The 20,233-nt window shown below is 39.8% G+C and overlaps 1 protein-coding gene across 4 annotated transcripts in view; it reads right to left on the reverse strand.

Annotated features, from left to right (window-relative positions):
• fgf12a (fibroblast growth factor 12a) overlaps positions 1–20,233 on the reverse strand; it is a 40,997-nt gene that overhangs the window by 12,438 nt on the left and 8,326 nt on the right. Inside the window, exons 1-5 of one of the 4 annotated variants that reach the window (XM_030160186.1) lie at positions 18,908–19,370; positions 18,598–18,864; positions 17,232–17,279; positions 14,299–14,409; positions 9,454–9,557 (exon numbers count right to left, since the gene is read on the reverse strand). In XM_030160186.1, the coding sequence (XP_030016046.1) occupies positions 9,454–9,557; positions 14,299–14,409; positions 17,232–17,279; positions 18,598–18,793 (459 nt within the window). In that variant the 5' untranslated portion in view covers positions 18,794–18,864; positions 18,908–19,370. Of the gene's footprint in view, positions 1–9,453; positions 9,558–14,298; positions 14,410–17,231; positions 17,280–18,597; positions 18,865–18,907; positions 19,375–20,233 lie in introns of those variants that run through there. The other 3 variants (XM_030160187.1, XM_030160188.1, XM_030160189.1) reach the window with 3 other exon arrangements.

The following is a 20,233-nucleotide window of genomic DNA, read 5'->3' on the forward strand; positions in this document are numbered from 1 at the left end:
AATGTTGTAGAAGATGATGGTGTTTCCACGGTAACTATGCAGCCTCTGAACATCCAAATGGGTCATATCTGATGACCATGAAAAGATGACAAACTGCATTTTACACTAATTATTTACATGTATTGATAGAATAAGTGGATCTACAGGTATTAAACAGTTTAAATCAGTACATGGTTTTGGTCAACAGTGGCTGTTTGGGTCTTTATGGGTTAATACTGTGTGAATGAACCATGTCTGTAATTCTTTGTACAGTAAGAATTCCATCACAAATGACCCTGTTTCAGCAAACGCAGCAGTTCTGTGATAATATTAGTCCCATGCAAATTGATGTTGCTTTAATTTTCTGGTAAATGCAACACTTTCTTGTTTCCTCTATGCATTTGTTCAGCCTATTTCCTGGTCTAGGATGCATGGTGATAAGTCAAAGTATTTTGGATCAGAAAATGGAAAATAGGTGTTGAAATATAGCAACGATGATCACTGAAAGAGGTAACTGAAATCTTTCAGATGAGAAAAATATGACTAGGGGGATAGATGACGTGTATACCAGCTGCGATAAGAATATTTTTTTCCATCTGGGTGCTTCTATGACACTAGGTTTATTTTGGTACCAGCTTTTTAGACCCAATAATAAAAGAGAAAGTTAGACATATTTCCCCCCAGGATGTACCTAATGGTGACCTCAGATAAATGCAAAAAAATTATACTGTTGCTATAAGCCATCCCAAAATTAATGAATTTTTAATAAAATATTGGGAACAAAAATAGGACCAAAATTGGGACAGGAGAAGTTACCTAGGTGCAGTGCATTTGATCTGGAAAACATGGCTTGTAATGGTCTTATACACCGCTATAAATAAAGACATTGTATTAAATTTGTCGATCCTAGTGGTTTTTCTAATCCAGACATGTGGATTTTTCATGAATCAGCAGTCTCATTCCAGGTTTTGCGTGTAACCCATCATGTCCACTGGTGTTACATGGAACCTGTCCATTTAAACACAAATAAATCATGAGTGATTTTGCAGCAGTGGTCATTTTTGTGAAACACTCTGCCTTGCATAATTAGTTCGATTCCCAAAATGTACCTGTGAGAGAATAAAAAGATATTCGAAAAAATAATGTGTAATTTTTGTGTCCTTTTTACTGTGTTACAGATTTTTGTAAAAAAAAATGATATAAAAATGTGTTTTATCTGAAAAAAACAGTTTCTCTTTTATCTCAGTGAATATTTATTTCTTAAAACAGACCCCAAAGTGCTTCCAAACTTGCCTCATAACATTAGTCTACATCTGGTTTGAAACTTTTGCCCTTCTGTCCTGTTTTTAGATACCAGTTTCGCAGAAGCCCCCGTCTTTCACTAGTTCTGTAGGTTGTGAACATGCCCTTGACATCAGAACTAGGGAATAAAGTCAGTAAATTAGAGGAAAAAACAGGTGAATACAATGTTAGATCACTTCAGTTACGACAAAAAAGGTTGATATGGAACTTTTGCTCAGTGACACCAATAATATGGCAAACTAAATCTTATACTAAATAGAATGTATGTGAAAGTTTTGGCCACCCAGATTACCAAACCAAATTACAAAAATAGTCTGAAGTACAGCCAAGCATTTATAAGACACAGCAGTGCACAGCAGGCTGGGTAAAGGACTCTGAGAAGGTTAGGTCACATGGTCAGCCATGTGGAAATGTCTCACTGGTCAGCAGGAGGGAGGACGAGCTTTTGGAGGGCTGGCGGCACAGATTATCTGGGCCTGCTGACACACTGTCAAACAGCAGACATCTCTCTCTCTGCTGGGGCACCGGGGTCACACTGGGCCTGTCTGAATGTGTGTGTGTTTGTGGGTGAACATACATGTTTGAATGAGTAGGGAGCAGACAGTGATACATTAAACACCAGCAGGCTTTGTCCCCTCTTCATCTGTTCGGAGCCGAAATCAGGTCGAGCGCACACACACGTACACACACACATACACACCCACGCAAACACATAAGTGCACTTTACTATCCTACCCTTCATAATCAGCCTCTTTGCTTTGCTGACACACTGTAGAATCCCTTCCAATTGTCTCCACAAGGACAATACTCTGTTACTGTCTATGAAAAAGCTTGCAGCAGAGTAGAAAGTACCCTGGCGGTAGCTTGGGAATGATAGGGGTGGAATGTAAGTGACTTTGAAGTCGTTGACAGAGTACCTTGTTTGCGGTTGACTGAGTGGAAATATGAGGTGAAGAGACAGGGTCGGAGTGTCTCATGATTAATGAGATCTCCTTCTTGCACACGTGTGAACCATAGAAGCACACGGAGGGGGGGGGGGGGGGGGGGGGGGGGGGGGGAATGAACAAAAACACACTCAGTGCAACACACATGCTGTTCAAGATTAAAATTCACGCCAACAGGTTCGCCCTGCTACTTCCTCTAGCGGGAAGGCATAATCAACCTAAGTTATTACTGCTGCAAAGTAAGGAAAATTAAAAAAAGAGGTGTCACATTTCAGTGCTAAGGCGGTACTTAGAGATAGTAAACTGATTACAAGGACACTCATTTATATTCTGTAGTCCTTCATCTTTATCCTTCAGTAAAGTCAAAGGACTTGTTAGTAAAACTGAGCACGTGGGACGGCTCTCATGTCATCATTAAGGGGTCTCAGTAGAGAGCTAAATGAATAAACACACAAGTCCACCTGAGACATGGTAAACAAACAAAGCAAAGCCCAAGCAGAATATCGAACTAAATGAGAATAAAAATGTTTTAGCGCAAATGTTTGTAATAATATACATATGACCCTGAATGCATACATTTTAAGGGTAATACCCATGAGGGCTTTGACCACCAGAAGTATCATAAAGCAAGGTTGTTTTTTAAAGCTTAATGATGACCACAAAATGGATATGTTGATGAGACAGTGTTCATGTGTAGTGAACACTTAACAGGCATTAAAATATGAGGCTACAAGGTGCAAAAAGATGCAGAGAGTCAGACTGCAATGTCGGGATGTGGCTGTAAACAAATGATCGATTGCAATGTCACATCAAGCAATGTGGGAAAATTAACTTCAAGGAATGTCAAAGGGGTGGACAACAAGATGCTTCCATTTATCAATAGTTGCATTAACACACCAGTGGATTCACAAAGAAGGAACTGCATTTATACTGATACGCACAAGACACTGTAGTGCAATTCACTGCTACTACTTTAATTCACTTGTACTATACTATATTGTACTATACTGTACTGTACTGTACTGTACTATACTATACTGTACTATACTATACTGCACTGTACTGTACTATACTATACTATACTATACTATACTGTACTATACTATACTGTACTATATTGTACTATACTGTACTGTACTATACTGCACTATATTGTATTATACTGTACTATGATATACTATACTGTACTGTACTATACTATACTGCACTATATTGTACTATACTGTACCATACTATACTGTACTATAATATACTATACTGTACTATATTGTACTATACTCTACGATACTATGCTATACTGTACTGTATTGTAGTATACTATACTGTACTATATTGTGCTATACTGTACTATACTATACTGTAGTATACTGTACTATATTATACTGTACAATATTGCATTATATTATACTGTACTATATTGTACTATACTGTACTATACTATACTGTATATACTGTACTATAATATACTATACTGCACTATATTGTACTATGCTATGCTATACTATACTGTACTGTATTGTACCATACTATACTGTACTATATTGTACTCTACTATACTGTATTGTACTATACTATACTATACTATACTATATTGTACTATACTATACTATATTGTACTATACTGTACTATATTATACTGTATTATACTAAATGTAGATGTGTTAGATTTTCCATCTCTGTTTTAATGACTAGGAATAGACAGTTGCAACGAAATGTTTGATGCAACTTATTTTAAAGATCACAGGTTTTTCATCTTTTTTAGGACATACACAGGGACACAGCAGGTCCATGCTTTTATCTATTTTTATTTGCATTTTTTAATGTTCTCCTTACAGGTTTAACACTGGCTTCTACCCATTGCCTTCAATTTTTTCAATATAGTGCTGCTGGTATCATCGCCGGTTCAACAAAATGGAATCATAGTGCTTCGATTCCAGGCTCTTTGCATTGGCTTCTTGTCCATTTTTATATTGATTTTAAGATTTCATTATTGACTTTTAAGGCCCTAACTGCAGTACATCAACGATCTTCTAACCTCACACAAGCCTGGTCGCCCTCTTAGATCAGCTGTCACAGGTCTTGGGTTGTTCCCAGAGTCCATCTGGTGACTAAGTGCTGTTGCCTCCTTACAGCCTCACCTGCTGTGATCAGGTCTACTAAATCCATCACTGCTTGTAGAGCTCTTTTTCTTTTTAAGAATTTTTTTTTTTTTTAATCTTTGGGTGAATTTTACTTTGAATTCCATTTTATTCTTTTTTGTCTTGATGCAGTTTTATGTTTTTTGTGAAGCACTTTGAAACTTTAACAGAAGTACTATAAATAAGGCTTATTATCATATTGTTAGTAAAAATTTGACCATTTTTATTCATGCAGTCATGTGTAATAGTCATCCTCAGTTGATATTGTACATTTAGACCGATATGATGAGAATGATATAGTTGTTACTGGTGGAAGATGGAGGGTGAGGTGCAGGTGGAGGTGTTGTGGATGTAAAATGAAACACAAAGAGCGAGAGTAAGATGTAATGGATATGAAACTGGGTTGCCAAGAGATCTGGGTTGAATGCACACGGAATCCAAATCAGTTCCCAACCCCAAAGAGGGAGGCAGCTCCCCCTCTCCGCATTAAGAAGCCCCGCTGCTGCCGACAGGCGTCCTTTGACTTTGGATAAGGATGCAAAAGGATATGGGGAGAACCTGTATTTAAATATGGGCCTGAGCCACTGGTGTGTATGAGAGATTTGGCCACAGTGAGAATCCCTGGCCTGCCATGGAACTCCTAGGGAGCTCATTATTATTCTGGGAGAGATTCAGGTCGGGGATTGTCTAGACGTTACTTAACAGAAAAACTTGATCTCGCTCTTTTTCATTCTCTCCCTTCCACTCCCGTTTTATCTTTTTCTGTCTCATTCTGAAAAGTCAGTCCCTCTAGACCAGGGTTGTGTGATGTCCTTCCAAACTTCTCAGTTGAGGACAAAGATGGTAAATTGTTTTATTTCTTTATTTACAAATTTTGTGAACGGCATAAGATGCGAGAGCCGCAAATCCACATCAATGGTGTAAAAAAAGGCACAGATAAATCAATAATCATAGTAATTGACAGTTATAGCCTTAATGCACATAATCACAGAGAGAGAGAGAGAGAGAGGGAGAGAGAGAGAGAGAGAGAGAGAGAGAGAGAGAGAGAGAGAGATCAGTGAAGTTTTTGAGTCAAACTGCTTATAAGAGCCATTTTGTTCTGGTGAGAGAAGGAGAGCGGAACAAGGGCTACAAGGCAATCATTATCATTTGTCACTTGAACCAAATCTGACGCTCTCTCCCTGGCCTTCCACATCAGCTCTCTCTCACTCCTCCCTCAGGGCATTTGATGAAGGTTTTACTGCGACACATTACTTTTTTTTCCGTGGCATAAATAAAAACCAGTAAAATTAGCGCGGTGATTACAACAGAAAATATAAACAGTTTAGAGGGCACGATGGATGGATAGACATACAAACAAAAAGATAGATAGATAGATAGATAGATAGATAGATAGATAGATAGATAGATAGATAGATAGATAGATAGATAGATAGATAGATAGATAGATAGATAGATAGATAGATAGATAGATAGATAGATAGATAGATAGATAGATAGATAGATAGATAGATAGATAGATAGATAGATAGAATGAACGAACAGTGGTTACTGCTGTGCCGCAAACTAGGTCATATTGAGAAGTGTTATAAATAATAGAAGGGAACTCTTCATTGTAGATGCTCAGCCCCCACGCACTTCATCGTTAAACACTCCACACAAGCATTATCACCCCGCTCACCCATGGCAACATCATCTTCCAGTCAGCAACAGCCTCATCTATGAGCCATGTACTCTGAGTGTGAAAAGCTGAGTGAAAAAAAAAAAAAAAGCACAACAATGTAAAAATGCCTTTGGGTTTTTTCCTTCATGGATTAAAAACGATAATAAACCAACCAAGAAAATGGTTCAGCGCCTCAAACTGAGGATGGATAAGACAATCCAAGCTTCTCAAAGTTGTGTCGCAGCACAACAACTTCTCAGAGCCATCTGGGTTAGTCACATACAGAACATTAAGCTTGTCGCATTCCCTCACTAACAAGACAGAGCAAAGAAGTAGGGAAAGGAAAGGGAAGTAAAAGGAGGGAGGGAGTGTTAGAGAGGTGGGAGGATATCCCTCAGTAATTATCTCCCAAGGGGGGAGAGCGAGGGAGAGAGCTGCGCATCTCTGCTCTCAGATGTTAGGAAGACAAAACAAGACAACCAAACAAGCAGTACGAAAACTTTATAGTTTGGCAAGGCAAAGCAGAGAGAAGACCAAGAAGCAATCAGAAGAAAAGGTAGGAAAAAAGATCAGGACACGCATAAATAATAATAAAAGGAAATGTGAATAAGTGTAAGAGATGAAAGTGAAAACACTTCTTTTAATGCTTTGAGTGCACCGTTAGGACTGTCATAAAAGTGTGAATAAAGAACAGAAACATTCTCCTTTATGGCCATCTTGAAACTCTTCTTACACTGTCCATCATGTACATAATCTGAATTGTTAAATTAAATTGGTAAATGGAGTGAATCAGAGACTAAAACTACTCGTGCTTCCATCCAGTGGTTTGCATGTTAATTTAGCCTCTTTATGAGCACTCTGCAGCTCTCTGAGGCTCGTAAGCCTGTGATCCTGCCTACCACCCGCATTCTGCTTACCAATGCATGCTAATTTCCCATGCTTCACATCTGAGAAAACGGACCTCCTCCATATGGTCAGAGAGTACAGCCACTTCATACCCTTAATTAAAATGGCCTTTAAACTTGTACTGTGAAAATGTCTTGCCTTCTGACAGGCTCCCTCTTGTCCTGCGATAATAAAAAAGGTCAAATATTTGTCCTCCCAGCCATAAAAGTGATACTTAGAATGATAAGTGAAGTGCCATGTTTGTCAAGCTCAAAGCAGCTTTTTGACATTGAAGTAATGAATCAGATATAATTAATGATAATTTTTTAATCTGACGCAAATGGTGTTTTCATTAAAGGTGTGGGTGTGTTTTTGAGGTCAGAGAGTGTCCCCAGCTTGGATCAGTTTAATGAATGAAAAGATTACTGCGTGGGAAATATTAAAGCTTAATTCTAAGAAGACAGGTGGGAGGACGGTTATTATAAGCTTCATAGTAGGGCTGTGAATTGTGCACTTGTTTATAAGCCTTTAGTTCTGAATGAATCCGACTACCTGGGTGAGTCATAACGGCCTTCGCATTTATTCTACGTCCTTCTCTGAACTTGTGAGTGCTCATCATCTGTTGTGTTGTGCTGAGCCAGAATGCTTCTTCGTTTGCATTGACTCAACTTTCCATTTATTAAAGCACACATTATAAAAAATGCAGTAAGAGAGTTGTTAATCTGCTGTTGCTTTGTCAGGCTGCTCCCTAAAATGGACAATGGTTTCACTGTGTCCTTCATGGACTTTATGATTGTGTTTTGACAAACAAAAAGTTTGATGGGCAGTTTGTGGTTTCCAGCGCCTTTCGGTCGTTCATCACGCTGCTGGCAATGAGACCGACGTCAACCAAGTCCTTCAGCGCAGTTTTGTGAGCAGCTCGGCTCCTGTTCTCCTTTATCTGCTGTATCTTCCACTGAATTAGGATCCATGAGACTAGAGGTTATATAACCAACGCGACTAGGGAAATCTTCTGTCTCTGTATCTTTGCCGTTGCCCACATCCCCTTTCTCTTTTTCACACACTCTCTCTCTCTCTCACACACACACACACACACGTACACAGTCTGTCCCTCTGCAGCTCATTTTCACGTTCTAAAAGAATGTTTTCTTACTCAGTGTACCAGCTAAAACTTGATGTTTCCTCCAACTGACAGCCGTGACTGCGTCCACCCCCACCTCTGCATCTGCTACCCACACTGGGCTATATGTTTCTCATATGTTACACTACAAAACATATAAATATATATATAAAAAAAACTGCCCTCACAGTATTTCTTCCCCCAGCCAACCATTTCTGTTAAAATGATGAAATGATTTCTCTTCCTCCCTTAAGGCAAATGCAGGACTAATGATCATGCACTCAGCTACAGCAAAGACACATAAATAAATTCGTGAAAGACGGATATTTACATTAGCTATATGAGAAAGAATTGCGCTAGATATATATTTGTAAAAATAAAAAGACAAAAAATTTTATGCATTAACCCACAGTGGTCACTCCAATGGACATCTATTCTACAGCTGCTCTATTGTATATTCATGGATTTTGTTGTTAATAGTTCCATATCAGCCAACATAGTGGAGCTTATGCATCATCCCATACACTGCAATTCATACAATTACTGTAACTTTGCTGTTCTTGAAAAACCTGATCTGCACTAACATGTTTGAGTGTAAATCAATTGTTATTAGACTGTAATTAACAGTTTATTTTTTAAGCAACAATTTTTGGTTTTTTTTGCATATTATCTCCATGAAATGAGTAATAACTAGTATTAGAGTATGTTAATATATGAGAAAAATAAGATTAGCAGCATTAAAAATGTTTTTATTTCATAGTTTTCACACAGTATATCAGTAAATACATGTTTTTTGCTGCATAAATTAAATGCACAGTGTCCAGCTGAGTGGACATTTTTGCAACTCCATGAAAAATAGGTTCATAAAAAAAAAATTTCAGTCATATTTTTTCTTTCATGCCTAAAGAGGAATAGAAACACTCCGAAAAAAAATCTTGATTAAGGTTCTCATAATTCATGCATGAAAGGGTTAATATGAAGAGGATATTTTTTATAGTGTAACGCTCTTTTTTATGACAGCAGGAATCCTGAAAAAAGAGTGAAAGTAACATCATCTAAGTCAAAAAGCGATGCTCCAGTTCTGAGTATAGCTGATCCGTAATGAGCCTGCGTAAGTAGCCAGTACAAGATGAGGCACTTTTAGAAAGGACTGAGCACTGAACTCGATGTCAAATTAAATGTAAAACATGCACGGTGCTGCTTTAACAACAAAGGGGCGAATAAGTACTGCACAGCAACACAAAGACACATCTGAAGAGCTCTTGAATTGAGCAGAGATGAAAGGGTTTGGAAGGGATGAGTCTTTGCTGCAGCGGGATAACAAATAGAACAAAACACAACACGTGTAATTGAGCAAATGCATATGCCAGTAAAACACACGTGCAGAAAATGTACGACTGGTGCAAAGGGGTTGAGTCTTACCGAGCTGTAGAGCATGCCCTCGCCATTCATGGCAATATAGAAGCCACTCTTCACCCCCTGGATGGCCACAACTCTCAAACCCACTGGAATAAGATTAAACAGGGCTGCAGAGAAGACAGGATGACAGAGCCAAAAAAAAAAAAAAAAGAGGGAGGACAGACAGACAGATACAAAGAGACAGACAAAAGAGAGACATCAGACAGAAAGGACAGAATAGGACAATTGAGTTTTTACTTAACTCTTGTAGACACGACAGCCTTTGATCCCTGTTCTTTGGCTATCTGTCAGCACTGAAGTGAATAGAACAGGACAAGAACAATGTGAACGCTGAGCCACTTCAGTGTGACTCTAATGTTTAAATGCTAAAGCAGATCTGAAAAAATGTTTTGTGACAGATAGACTATGCCAAATACTTTCACTCAGGAGAAGATTCAGTCTAATATTGGTCCATTTTACAAGGTATGAACTTAGGCGAACGAAAGCACCCTTAAAGAACCGAACAATAAATTAACAGTGTAATGAATTATGTAATTTTCTATAAAATATTTAAGAAAATGTACAATACTGAGATGAGTTGCAGAACCTAAAATGTACTCCGTAACATGAAAAATTCATAACTGAATTATCAACAGTGACACATAAAATTCAGAATTTTCTCTTTTGAGGTTTAAAACTCATTAAATCTGTTATTTACTTCATCGAGACTACATGAGTCAGATTTAATTGAAAGTTGCCTCAAAGCAAATACAAACAAACTTGCTGATTGAAAACAGAATAGCTGTGATTATGTTTTATTCATATTTTTAACAGCACAAGAATTTTCTACTTGTGGAATTAATTTGTGGGGAAATCTAAATCCATTCAAAAATATGTACAAAAACTACTTTTGAGAACTGTAAAAATAAGGTTTCACTCACAATTGTGTCTGTTTTTCTGGTACGAATGATGATGTATGTATAAGAAAAGACAGATGAAATTAATTTTGTGAAGTATACTGTATATTATTATATTAAAAAAGACATATTTAGAGCATCCCATTGCTTTTGGGACATGTCATGTTATAGACATGATTATCTATATTTATTTACACATTTACGTCACGTTTTGCTCATTATTTGCTACTTCTTGAGAATAAATGTATTTTACTGTTAAAGAAATAATGAGATATAGATAGATACAATTAGATATACTAAAGCACAGACATTTGTTTGATTTTTTTTTTTTTTTTTTTAATTACAGTTCTACAAGTTTTGAGGCTAAAAGCCTGGCACTGCTCTGTGACTTTCACTGGTTCGGTTATCAGGGTGTAGGGACGCTCTTGACATACTGCAGACTCTCTGTGTTGTTGGGATGATTGTTCTGCAAGTGGCGATGGGGACTATCAGATAAAGCTGGCAGGGACGAGGGGAGACGTGCCAACACGGGTCTGTCCTCTGAACAGATTCAATTTCACTCAATAAATATCGACGTGCTGCTTTCGCCTGCCAATGGTTTAAACTTGCCCACAGGCCACTGGTGCAGGTGATACACATAGATATCCTTAACACTCTTTTAGCTACATATACCTGAGTCCTGAGACTCAGAGGCTAAAGGCATAATGTGAGTCCATTAGCACCCTGTTTTCTCATACTTCTTGAACTCCTCTTTCATCACTGCTCTGTCTCTGCTTTTCTGTCAAAACTCTCTCCCTCCTTTCTGTCTCATCCCTCTTTCCATTCGCCTTTCATGGCTGCTGCCTTTGTTGCTGTGACGACCGCCGGTGTCTCTCAGAGGCACCGTCCACCATTCAGTCACGTATCACTTCACCCCAGAACACCCCCACCTCTCAAAACATATTCAAGCTTTTTCTGTGCATATTTGCAGTAAGGCTCTCTGAAAGCCTCACCGTAATGGATTGGCTTAAAAAGTGTGAGGAACAGACATAGAAAATGTGGCACACTAGTAGTCTATTTTGTTATAATTACAATCTGCCATTCCTGCTCTCATTTGCCTGCCAGAAAATTACACAACTGACAGGAGCTGTCATTCAGCTACCTTCTAAATGTCCAGCTTTTCTATTTGCACTTCCAGCAGTTGATGTATTCCATAATTAAAGCTGTGCTTACTGCTGTAAGTGCACCTGATGACTATTCTGAAGGTGATTCCTCTTCCTTAATAACCTCCAACCTATATTTTCCTCTTCATGCATTTGTGCTCGAGAAGGGACACAGTTGGGAAATTTCTAGGGATTTTCTATCATCAAAGAGCCAGACAAAATGGGTTCAAACAACCGGATGAAGCCAAAATGGCAGGTCCTCCAAGGGAGCAGCAATAAGCTACAAGCAAATCCAGCAGGTAGGCTAAAACAAGTCCATTTGATGTGAAGAATACTGGCACAGCCGGAAATAAGCCCTGTGGGAATGTTTAGAGAAACACAGAGCCAGGCTTGAAATGCCAAGGGCACCTCTCCAATTCCAATGCAACATAAAGACGCCAGAGCTGGTATGCACAGATACAGGTGCTGCCTGTTTTAGTATGTGTGCTTAAACGCAGCACCTCAGTCCTTCTGCTTTAGTTGATAAAACACTTGAAATTAGCGACTGCATTCTTCAACTAATAGATAGTCTTCCCTCACCCATCCATCAACCAGAAGCAGAGGAGACAGATGGAGTGTGAAGCCTTGATATTGCAGGTGTCTCATAACCAGAAGAATCTTTCTAGGGCGTCAATGTGCGCAGGTAATTACTGCAGGCGATCAACTGATGACAATCAAATTAATAACTGCTCAAATTTGAACATGGCTGGTAATTAATTGAATGGTGTTTCACAGCCCCTGCAGTTATTTAAGCGTAACCCCACCGTCATGCTAAATCGATTTTACAGACCTGCACTGAGTGTAGAGGTTTCCACTCTAATCTTATCTTCTACCACCTTTCACGGTTTATCTGATCACACTAGTCTCCCTATTTCATACATGTGATCCGAGTAGCTTTCATTTCTACCACCAAAACTATTTCCTGCTCAGTTTTGTCCTTGCTTCGTCCTTATCACCCTTGTCATTCTGCGCAGAGATATGGTAAATAATAAAAAAAAAAAAAAAGTGACAGAACTGTTTAGGTCGCACCTAGTATGCACTGCAGGCAGCACCATCAGCGCCTCAATCCCATCGCTTTCACTGAACCTCCCCCTGGAAATAAATTACTGTATTCCATCTGCTGCTGCTGCTGCTGAGGATGCTGCAGGTCAGAGGGTGGTGTGGTTCAAGGATAGGGGTAATCTATTATTCTAATAATCCAGACGGACAATCAATAGTTCAGTGCAAGACCTGAATACCAAGTCTTCTCCATCCATTTCTATCTGATTGTCTCAAAGCTTTACTACATCTCTTATTTCCCCTGTTTTTTTTTGTTTTTCTTTTTCTGCTTCTGTCTCTATTTTCCTCATGAAATACTTCAGATTCCTCTTGCTGAACCTCCTGCTCTTTATCTGTCTTATCCTTTGGACAGTTACTGAGCCAGAGGCATCTCATACAGAGAATTATTCATTGGGTACAAACGGAGAGGGTGGTATTTTTAGTTTCCTGTGGTTGAATTATTCACCGCATTCCTCCATCCCTGGACCAGCAGGGCTGCTTAACAAGAGGATTACCTAGAGGTGGGGAAACCCTCACATGCAACAAAAACCTCATCAGCTAAAACCTTTATAACAATAGAGCCCCAAAAGCAGCACTGGATCTATGGAGGTGATTTTATAATGGTAATAAGTGGTTATAGTTTATTTTTCCTCACTTTTTCTTTGCAGTGCATTCAACCTTTTTGCTCCAGGGGCCATTTTTCTACGACGCTTTAAGCGGTTCTCATGGAAGGTCTACCTCCTCATCAAACGTAAAACGACAAGTGACAGCGAGAGACTGTTCTTTTTACCGCATGACTGCTACAGTCCAGCAGCTTTGGCTCAGACTTACTTTAAGATTGGCAGGATGTTTAAGAGAGAGGTCATGATTGGTTTCCTGTCTGGCTTTACTCCAGACTGGGAGTGTCGTAATTATGGCTTTGATGATGATTCTCTACTGACATATATCTTTAATTTGATACTTCACTTCCTATAGAACTGCTACAAAAAGCCTATATGTTTTAATATTAAAAGCTTTCAACGGACCCTGCTGATTTTTCCCTTTTCGGGTCCTGTGGGAGCAAGAAGGGGTGTGATCGCTTCAGGGGAGTTTACCCAGGAGACTATTTATCCACTGGTAGTCCAGTATGGAAAGTCGATTGGTGGTGAAATATTGCATAGAAGTGGCTCAAGCAGGGATCTTTGTGACAAGGCGCCCATCAAGAACTATAGCTACAGTTGTTTTAGCCAATGGGTTTTTCCAGGAAGGAAATTCTGCTGCGATAATCACACATGCTTCAGAGCTGAATCAATCAAAACAATGTGACACCCACAATCATGCAGCGTACACAGTATGGTTTATTTAGTGAGCCCGGGCAAGTGATATTTGGTTATTTCTTTTTGGCTGGAAATGAAATAGATATTATATTTACTCACTGTGAAGTTGGTTGAATAAGCACTGAGTTAGTTTTGACAGATCGTCTTTATATCTCATGCATAATAATGTGTGTCCAGATGCAGAAAAGAGGGCATTGCTTTGTGGAGTTTTTTTTTTTTTTTTTGAATCTGTGTATTGAAGATATCGAAAACTAATTTTAGGGTGATTTACACCACTGCCAAAATATCCAGTTATATAAGAATTAAAAATCATTAAGTAGAGCATATACAATGTGGTAATATATTATATAACCAAGTGACTCATTGCTATTTAATGTTTTATGCTGGAAGCTGTATCTTTCATATTGCTCCACTCACTATTGTCGCTGTTCTCGTCCTTGCTGCCGTCGATGGTTCCATCCGGCTGCATCTGCAGGTAGAAACCCTGCTGGCTGAACAGTCGTGTCACGATGCCTTTCAGCTGCGGCTCTGAAACACACACACACACATACGCACAAAGCACGCAAAACACACATACATACACACACAAACCATTGGCCAAGCCACAGCACCAAACCCACCAAGAATATGTCAGAACGGCATTGAACATTTTTAGATGCATCAAAAGAAATGAATCATTTTTTCAAATCAATCTTTTTATACAAAAGAAAGATCATTTGGAAGTGGAGGCTGGAGAGTACTGAGATTTTACACTTGAGTTATAAAGTACATTAACAAAAAATATATTGTATATTCTCTTTTTTCCATTTTTTCTCCCCCTTAATTTAAAAAAGATATATTACCACCCCAAACTAGCAGCTACAATGGTACTCTTCAGTCTCCTGATGAATACATAAAATTAAAGAAAAACAAACAGAAACCTAAAACTTAGTTATCTAAAGGACAATGTCAAACAATGTATTATCATTTGTTAATCTACACAGTCCCCAAAATACATACATATCTGCTTATCTGGACAGCCTTAATGATGAGAACAATATGACTGTAAATCAATGGGCATATAATTACGTTCTAATAATGCCTTACCGATGTCATCTGGTACAAAAATCATGATTATTCGCATTATTTTTAGAGTTTAAGTCACACTTTAATGCACACTGACATGCCATCTGTGTCTTTATTTGGTATGAAGCAACTGTAAATGTGTGGTTCCATGCTGATACTCATTGAAATTTCTCTTTTTTTTTTTTTTTACAAAGTATTTGAAGGTAACAAATTCAGGTACACCCAAAGTTTCTAAACCTTCTATGTTTTTTTTTTCATATCCCTGAACTGACCTCCAACTTTGAGGCTGTGACATCTGGCGTCTGACCAGTGTGCTGCTAGAAAAGCTCAACACTTCAGGGGAGCAGGTGGAAACAAGTATAAGCTCAGGGCAAAGAAAGCCTTCCAGCCTCAGGCAAGGCCAAAAAACAGGAATGTGGAAAACCTGTGTTTATCTGACAAAAATGTTCATGTGGTCCCATGGTCTGATATCCATTTTGTGTAAAAACAGTGAACAGAGTGAGAAAACACCAGTAGTAGTAGGACTGGATTTAGCCATGTAATTAAAAAAAACATTTTAAAATGTACAAAACTCATTATGTGCAATCATGAAATAAGATTATGTTGTCTTTACTGTATTTGATGCAACTTCTGCTCATATTTTCACTTTGAATTATGAAGCACTGAACTGAACAGTGTGTTTTTTTTCTGCACTTGAGACTCAAAAAAAAGCTCCACTCAAACAGCAAGTCAGCTGTTGAAATTACAAATCCTTTGTTTATTTTCTGCCTGACAAATGAAACAAATAATGCATTTTGTCACCGTTTAATTGGTGCTCAGTTTCATTTTATGTACCTAAATCAACATTCAGGAACTGAAAATGCTTGCATTGCGAGCACACAGCTTGTTCTGATAAATGATGAATGTGACTGGAATAAAAGAGGATGAGTGAGTCTGACTGTCGTCCAAGGTCATAACTACAGTTGGAGGTCTTGCAGTTCGGTGCAGTACAGTTTATCACATGACACCTCCAAAATATCTGATAGAAAGCGATACATTTTTCAACTTTATATCAGTATAGAAAGTGGGAAAAATCACATTTTAGCTGAATCAGAGCAAATGTGAAGTCTGTGCTTTGAAGCTGACCATTATAATAGTTACGAGAGCAAATATTATTTGTATGGTAGATAAGTATGTAGAGTCCAACCTGTAGAGGGACTAAGCTGTGACCCCCAGCTAGAGTGGGTTCACGTCTGCTTGGCTGTTCATCATTCTGGCCATCAATTCCCCACTCACCTACCCCTGCGTTGGGGCCATCAATTCCTGCGACAGGCCCTTCATCATCCATCACAGGAACGGTGAGGAGAATGTGCATGTGTGTCTGTGTGTGCTTATGTGTAAATGAAAGCACATGGGAGTGTCCACATCAGTAAATCACATGTGATAACTACACTTCCATAAATTAAGGCCTCAACGTGGGGCAGAGCAATTGCTGACGGCTCATCAGTTCCAATCATTTAGCAGAGTGTGTACTGAGCGCACACATGTGTTCATGTGTCTGTGAGTATAGGCATCTTACAAAGATCAGGTCAACACCAAAGTGTTTGTGCAAGAAAAATGCCTGTCATGGGCAACATATAGGACATCATCCTGTATGAGCCAATAATACGTCAATAAATTTACTTCATACCAATACAGAAGGACAAAAACATTTAGGTACACTGACAAATGGTGTCATGACCATGAAATGGTGAATGATCACCTGTTCTGATATAGTGTTTGACAGAGAGAAACACATCATAACCATGTACACCAATATACAATACAGCAAGAACTTGTACTACACTTACACAGCAGTACTTGACACATATTTAGACATATAACGAAGAGTGAGAATAAAGACTGTTCCGACATTGACTGACAAAGAGAATGAGGCAGAAACAAAATGAGAAGAGGCAGAGACAAAGAGATAAGACAGAAGAGCAACAAACGACTGACTAAAGAGCTTTGGCTACGAGAAAAAATAAGAAATTAAGCTTAAAAATCCAAGAAAGCCACACAGAAGGAAGGATGAAAGAAAAAAAGAAGAAATCAGCAAAGAAGAGGGTCGCCGGCTGTTAGACAGGTGTCGAGGCCCCAGCCCCTCCCTCCCTCCCTCACTTTCTGTACCCTCCCAAACCATCCAACCACCCTTTCCCCTCCCTCCCCCTCCCCCCTCCCAGGCCGAGGGGGAGTCGACATGGGCGCGAGATGGGGTGGAGACGAGAAGAAACACAGCACACACGGATGGAGGCTGAGCTACTGACCTAGCCTGCAGCCCTTATGGGACACCTGTGGAGGTTTCGAGGGTGCATCTTACGAAGGGGGAGGGGGACAGAAGGAAAAACAACAATCTTTAACAGGCAGAATTCATAAATTCTCCAGTGTATCGGCTGTTTATATGCAAATAAATGGCAAAGCATCAGTGGAAATAGAAAAGGAAGGAGATACAGCCTGTCTGTCTGGCCTTGTGCACTGGAAGGAATTACCTACCTGCCCAACAGTATCTAGGGAGGTGGTGGTGGGGGGGGACTGGTTTGTTATCTGTCTATCTATCTGGCTGCTTATGTTTCCATTCAGGCTCTTGGTAACAGTTTTGGCAGCGATATTGTTTGTCTGTCTAGTGTGACTGTGTGTCTGCAGGATTTTAATTTCGTCTGTCTGCTTGGCTGGATGACTGCTTCAGTTGTCCTCCATTTCTGTCTCAAAAATTAATCTGCCCCCCTGGCTCATTCCTCATCACTCCGTCTGCAGAACTCAGAGTGGACCTGACTGTCGTTCATCACATGACAGAACTATCTGGATACAGGGAGGGGAGACTTGCACCGCTGGCTCGCTAGACTTGATCTGTCCACCAAGAACACAGGAAAAATAATAAAGAGGAAGCGGTATCGCTGCATATAGTAGGCACAGAGCCTATGTCTATCAATACAGTAGCTCTTAATCACTAAAGCTATACCTCCCTTCACTGCAGTAAAGCTCCCTCTGCAATAAACATTTACCATTAAAAACATTTAATCTCAAAAGAGCCTTGGTGCACTGCGGTGCAACTTATCTCCTCTCAGTACCCCAATCTACATTAATATTGAATTAGGCAATTTACAGCAGCCTTTCTATGCCTATCCAAGTTGTGTGTATATATGTGTGTGTGTGTTTGATAGGTAGGGAGGTGTAACAATTAAGTGTGTAAAATGCTGGGCAAAAGCTGATTCATAATAGACTGCTGTTGGAACAAACTGGCTTGGATACAGGAGCATCAATCTTGATTCAGGGGGTTTTATTATTCTGATCAGAGCTGTATCACATTAGAGAATGGGGTAACGTCACAGCATATGGATCATTTATGCATTCAGGCTGCTCCTTTTCGGTTTATTGGGAATCTTGTCGTGCGTGGATCGACAGACAACAAGATCTAATGGAACAGGTGGACTTTACGCACCGCGGAGAAAAATCTACCTTCTCCTCCGGTTCATATTGGAGCCCTTGACTGCAGTATAATGCCTCTGCTGCTCCAGAGAGAGGCGGGGTGGGGGGGTGGGGGGAAACCGTTTGGTCTCTCCATATGCACACATAACACATATCAAAAGACTAAAAAAAAAAAAAAAAAAAAAAAAAAGCATCTACAGCACTGACCTGGTCGCCTCCGGACGGGTCTTTTCTTGCCACTGCAGAAGCGGACTTTGCTGAAGACCCCTAAGAAATGCCTCTCACACAGAGAGCGGGGGTCTTTGCTGGGGCTGGGGCGACGTTTAGAAGTAGAGACCCGGTCGCTGTTCGACTCCCTCGCCTGACGTTTCTGGCGGATCAGGGAGCTGGCGATCGCAGCCATCCTCCCCGAACCGAGTCTGAAAACCGCGAGTCTAGTTCGGCTGAGGTCGGATCTTGGTGCAGCTGTTTTTTTTTTTTTTTCTCTCTCTCTCTCTCTTTTTTTTTTTTTTTTTTGGTCAGAGGAAAAAAAAAAGATCTATTTATCGGTTCACCCAAATGTCATCCTGATCATTTAGAAAATCCTCCAAGTCCCGTGCATCATCGCAACCTCCGGCAGCATCCTTCTGATGGGGGGGTGGGGGGACGGGAGCGCAGGAATTCAGGTGCTGCAAGTTCCAGTTCCAGCTCCAGTCAAAGGCGATATTGCATGAAACATACAGTATATTTACGGGTTAGGCCACAGGGGCCGAAACATCAGGCGTGGAAAAAAAACAAAAAAAAAAACATGCAACAGTGTTGATAAGTTGATGCAGCTGCGTGTCATTGGAGAGCCTCAGGTATTCCAGGTGAACAGCGCCGCGTCTGACAAGCACGAATCCTCATCTGCACACCAGCCTGAATCCAAACACGACTGTGGGAAGGATGCAAACTTTTTTTTTTCCTTAAATATTTACTCCATGCATATCGAATTTCCGTCCTATCCGTCCTTATCCAGGCTGCACACACACACACACACACACACATATATATATATATATATATAGACCCTACATGAGCCCACTCCTCGGTTCCGTCGATGGCACCTCTATAAATGCAGCCGGGAAAATGGAATCGGCTACTCTGCAAGGATGCTGCAGAGATGTAATTTAAGAGCGAGCAAGAGAGTCTCGACTGAAAAAGCAACAATTAGTTGTGGCGAACACACAGCGGAGTGCTTTTTGTTGTAGCGCACAAATAATAAAGTAGCTGAAGCATTATTCCCGGTGCGTCCCGAATGGATGCTGTCGTTCCATCGCCGACAGTGGGAGTGAATGGTCGCGGTCCATAGCCCCCCCCACCCCCTCCTCCTCCTCCTCCATCTCTCTCTCTTTCTCACTCAGTCCCCCTCAGCCCTCTCCATCCCCCTCCTCCTCCTCCTCCTCCTCCTCTCCCCTATCCAACTCTTTTAACGCAATCATACGTGATTGAGGTACGTATTAGGAATTCTATGGGGGAAAAGATAGATGATCTGTGATAGATGGAAATAAAAAAAAAAGAAGCAAAGTATGTCAAAGAGGAAACAAAGGGAATGCAGTATGGAAGGAAATCTGTCTCATTAGATTTTGAATTATAAAAGGCATTGATATTTCTAGCACTCATTTTTTTTGCATTGAAATTAAGTATCTGAATTTTTTTTGCACTAAAATTAAGTATTTGAATTTTTGTCAATGAATTGAACTACGTACATACATTTAGATTAAAAAAATTCAGATGGAAAAAATTCAGATGCAAAGAATTCAGATGCAAAAAAATTCAGATGCAAAAATTCAGATGCAAAAAAATTCAGATGCAAAAAAAATTC

This window comes from Sphaeramia orbicularis, chromosome 17 (assembly GCF_902148855.1).
Source record: "Sphaeramia orbicularis chromosome 17, fSphaOr1.1, whole genome shotgun sequence".
Lineage (NCBI taxonomy): Eukaryota > Metazoa > Chordata > Actinopteri > Kurtiformes > Apogonidae > Sphaeramia > Sphaeramia orbicularis.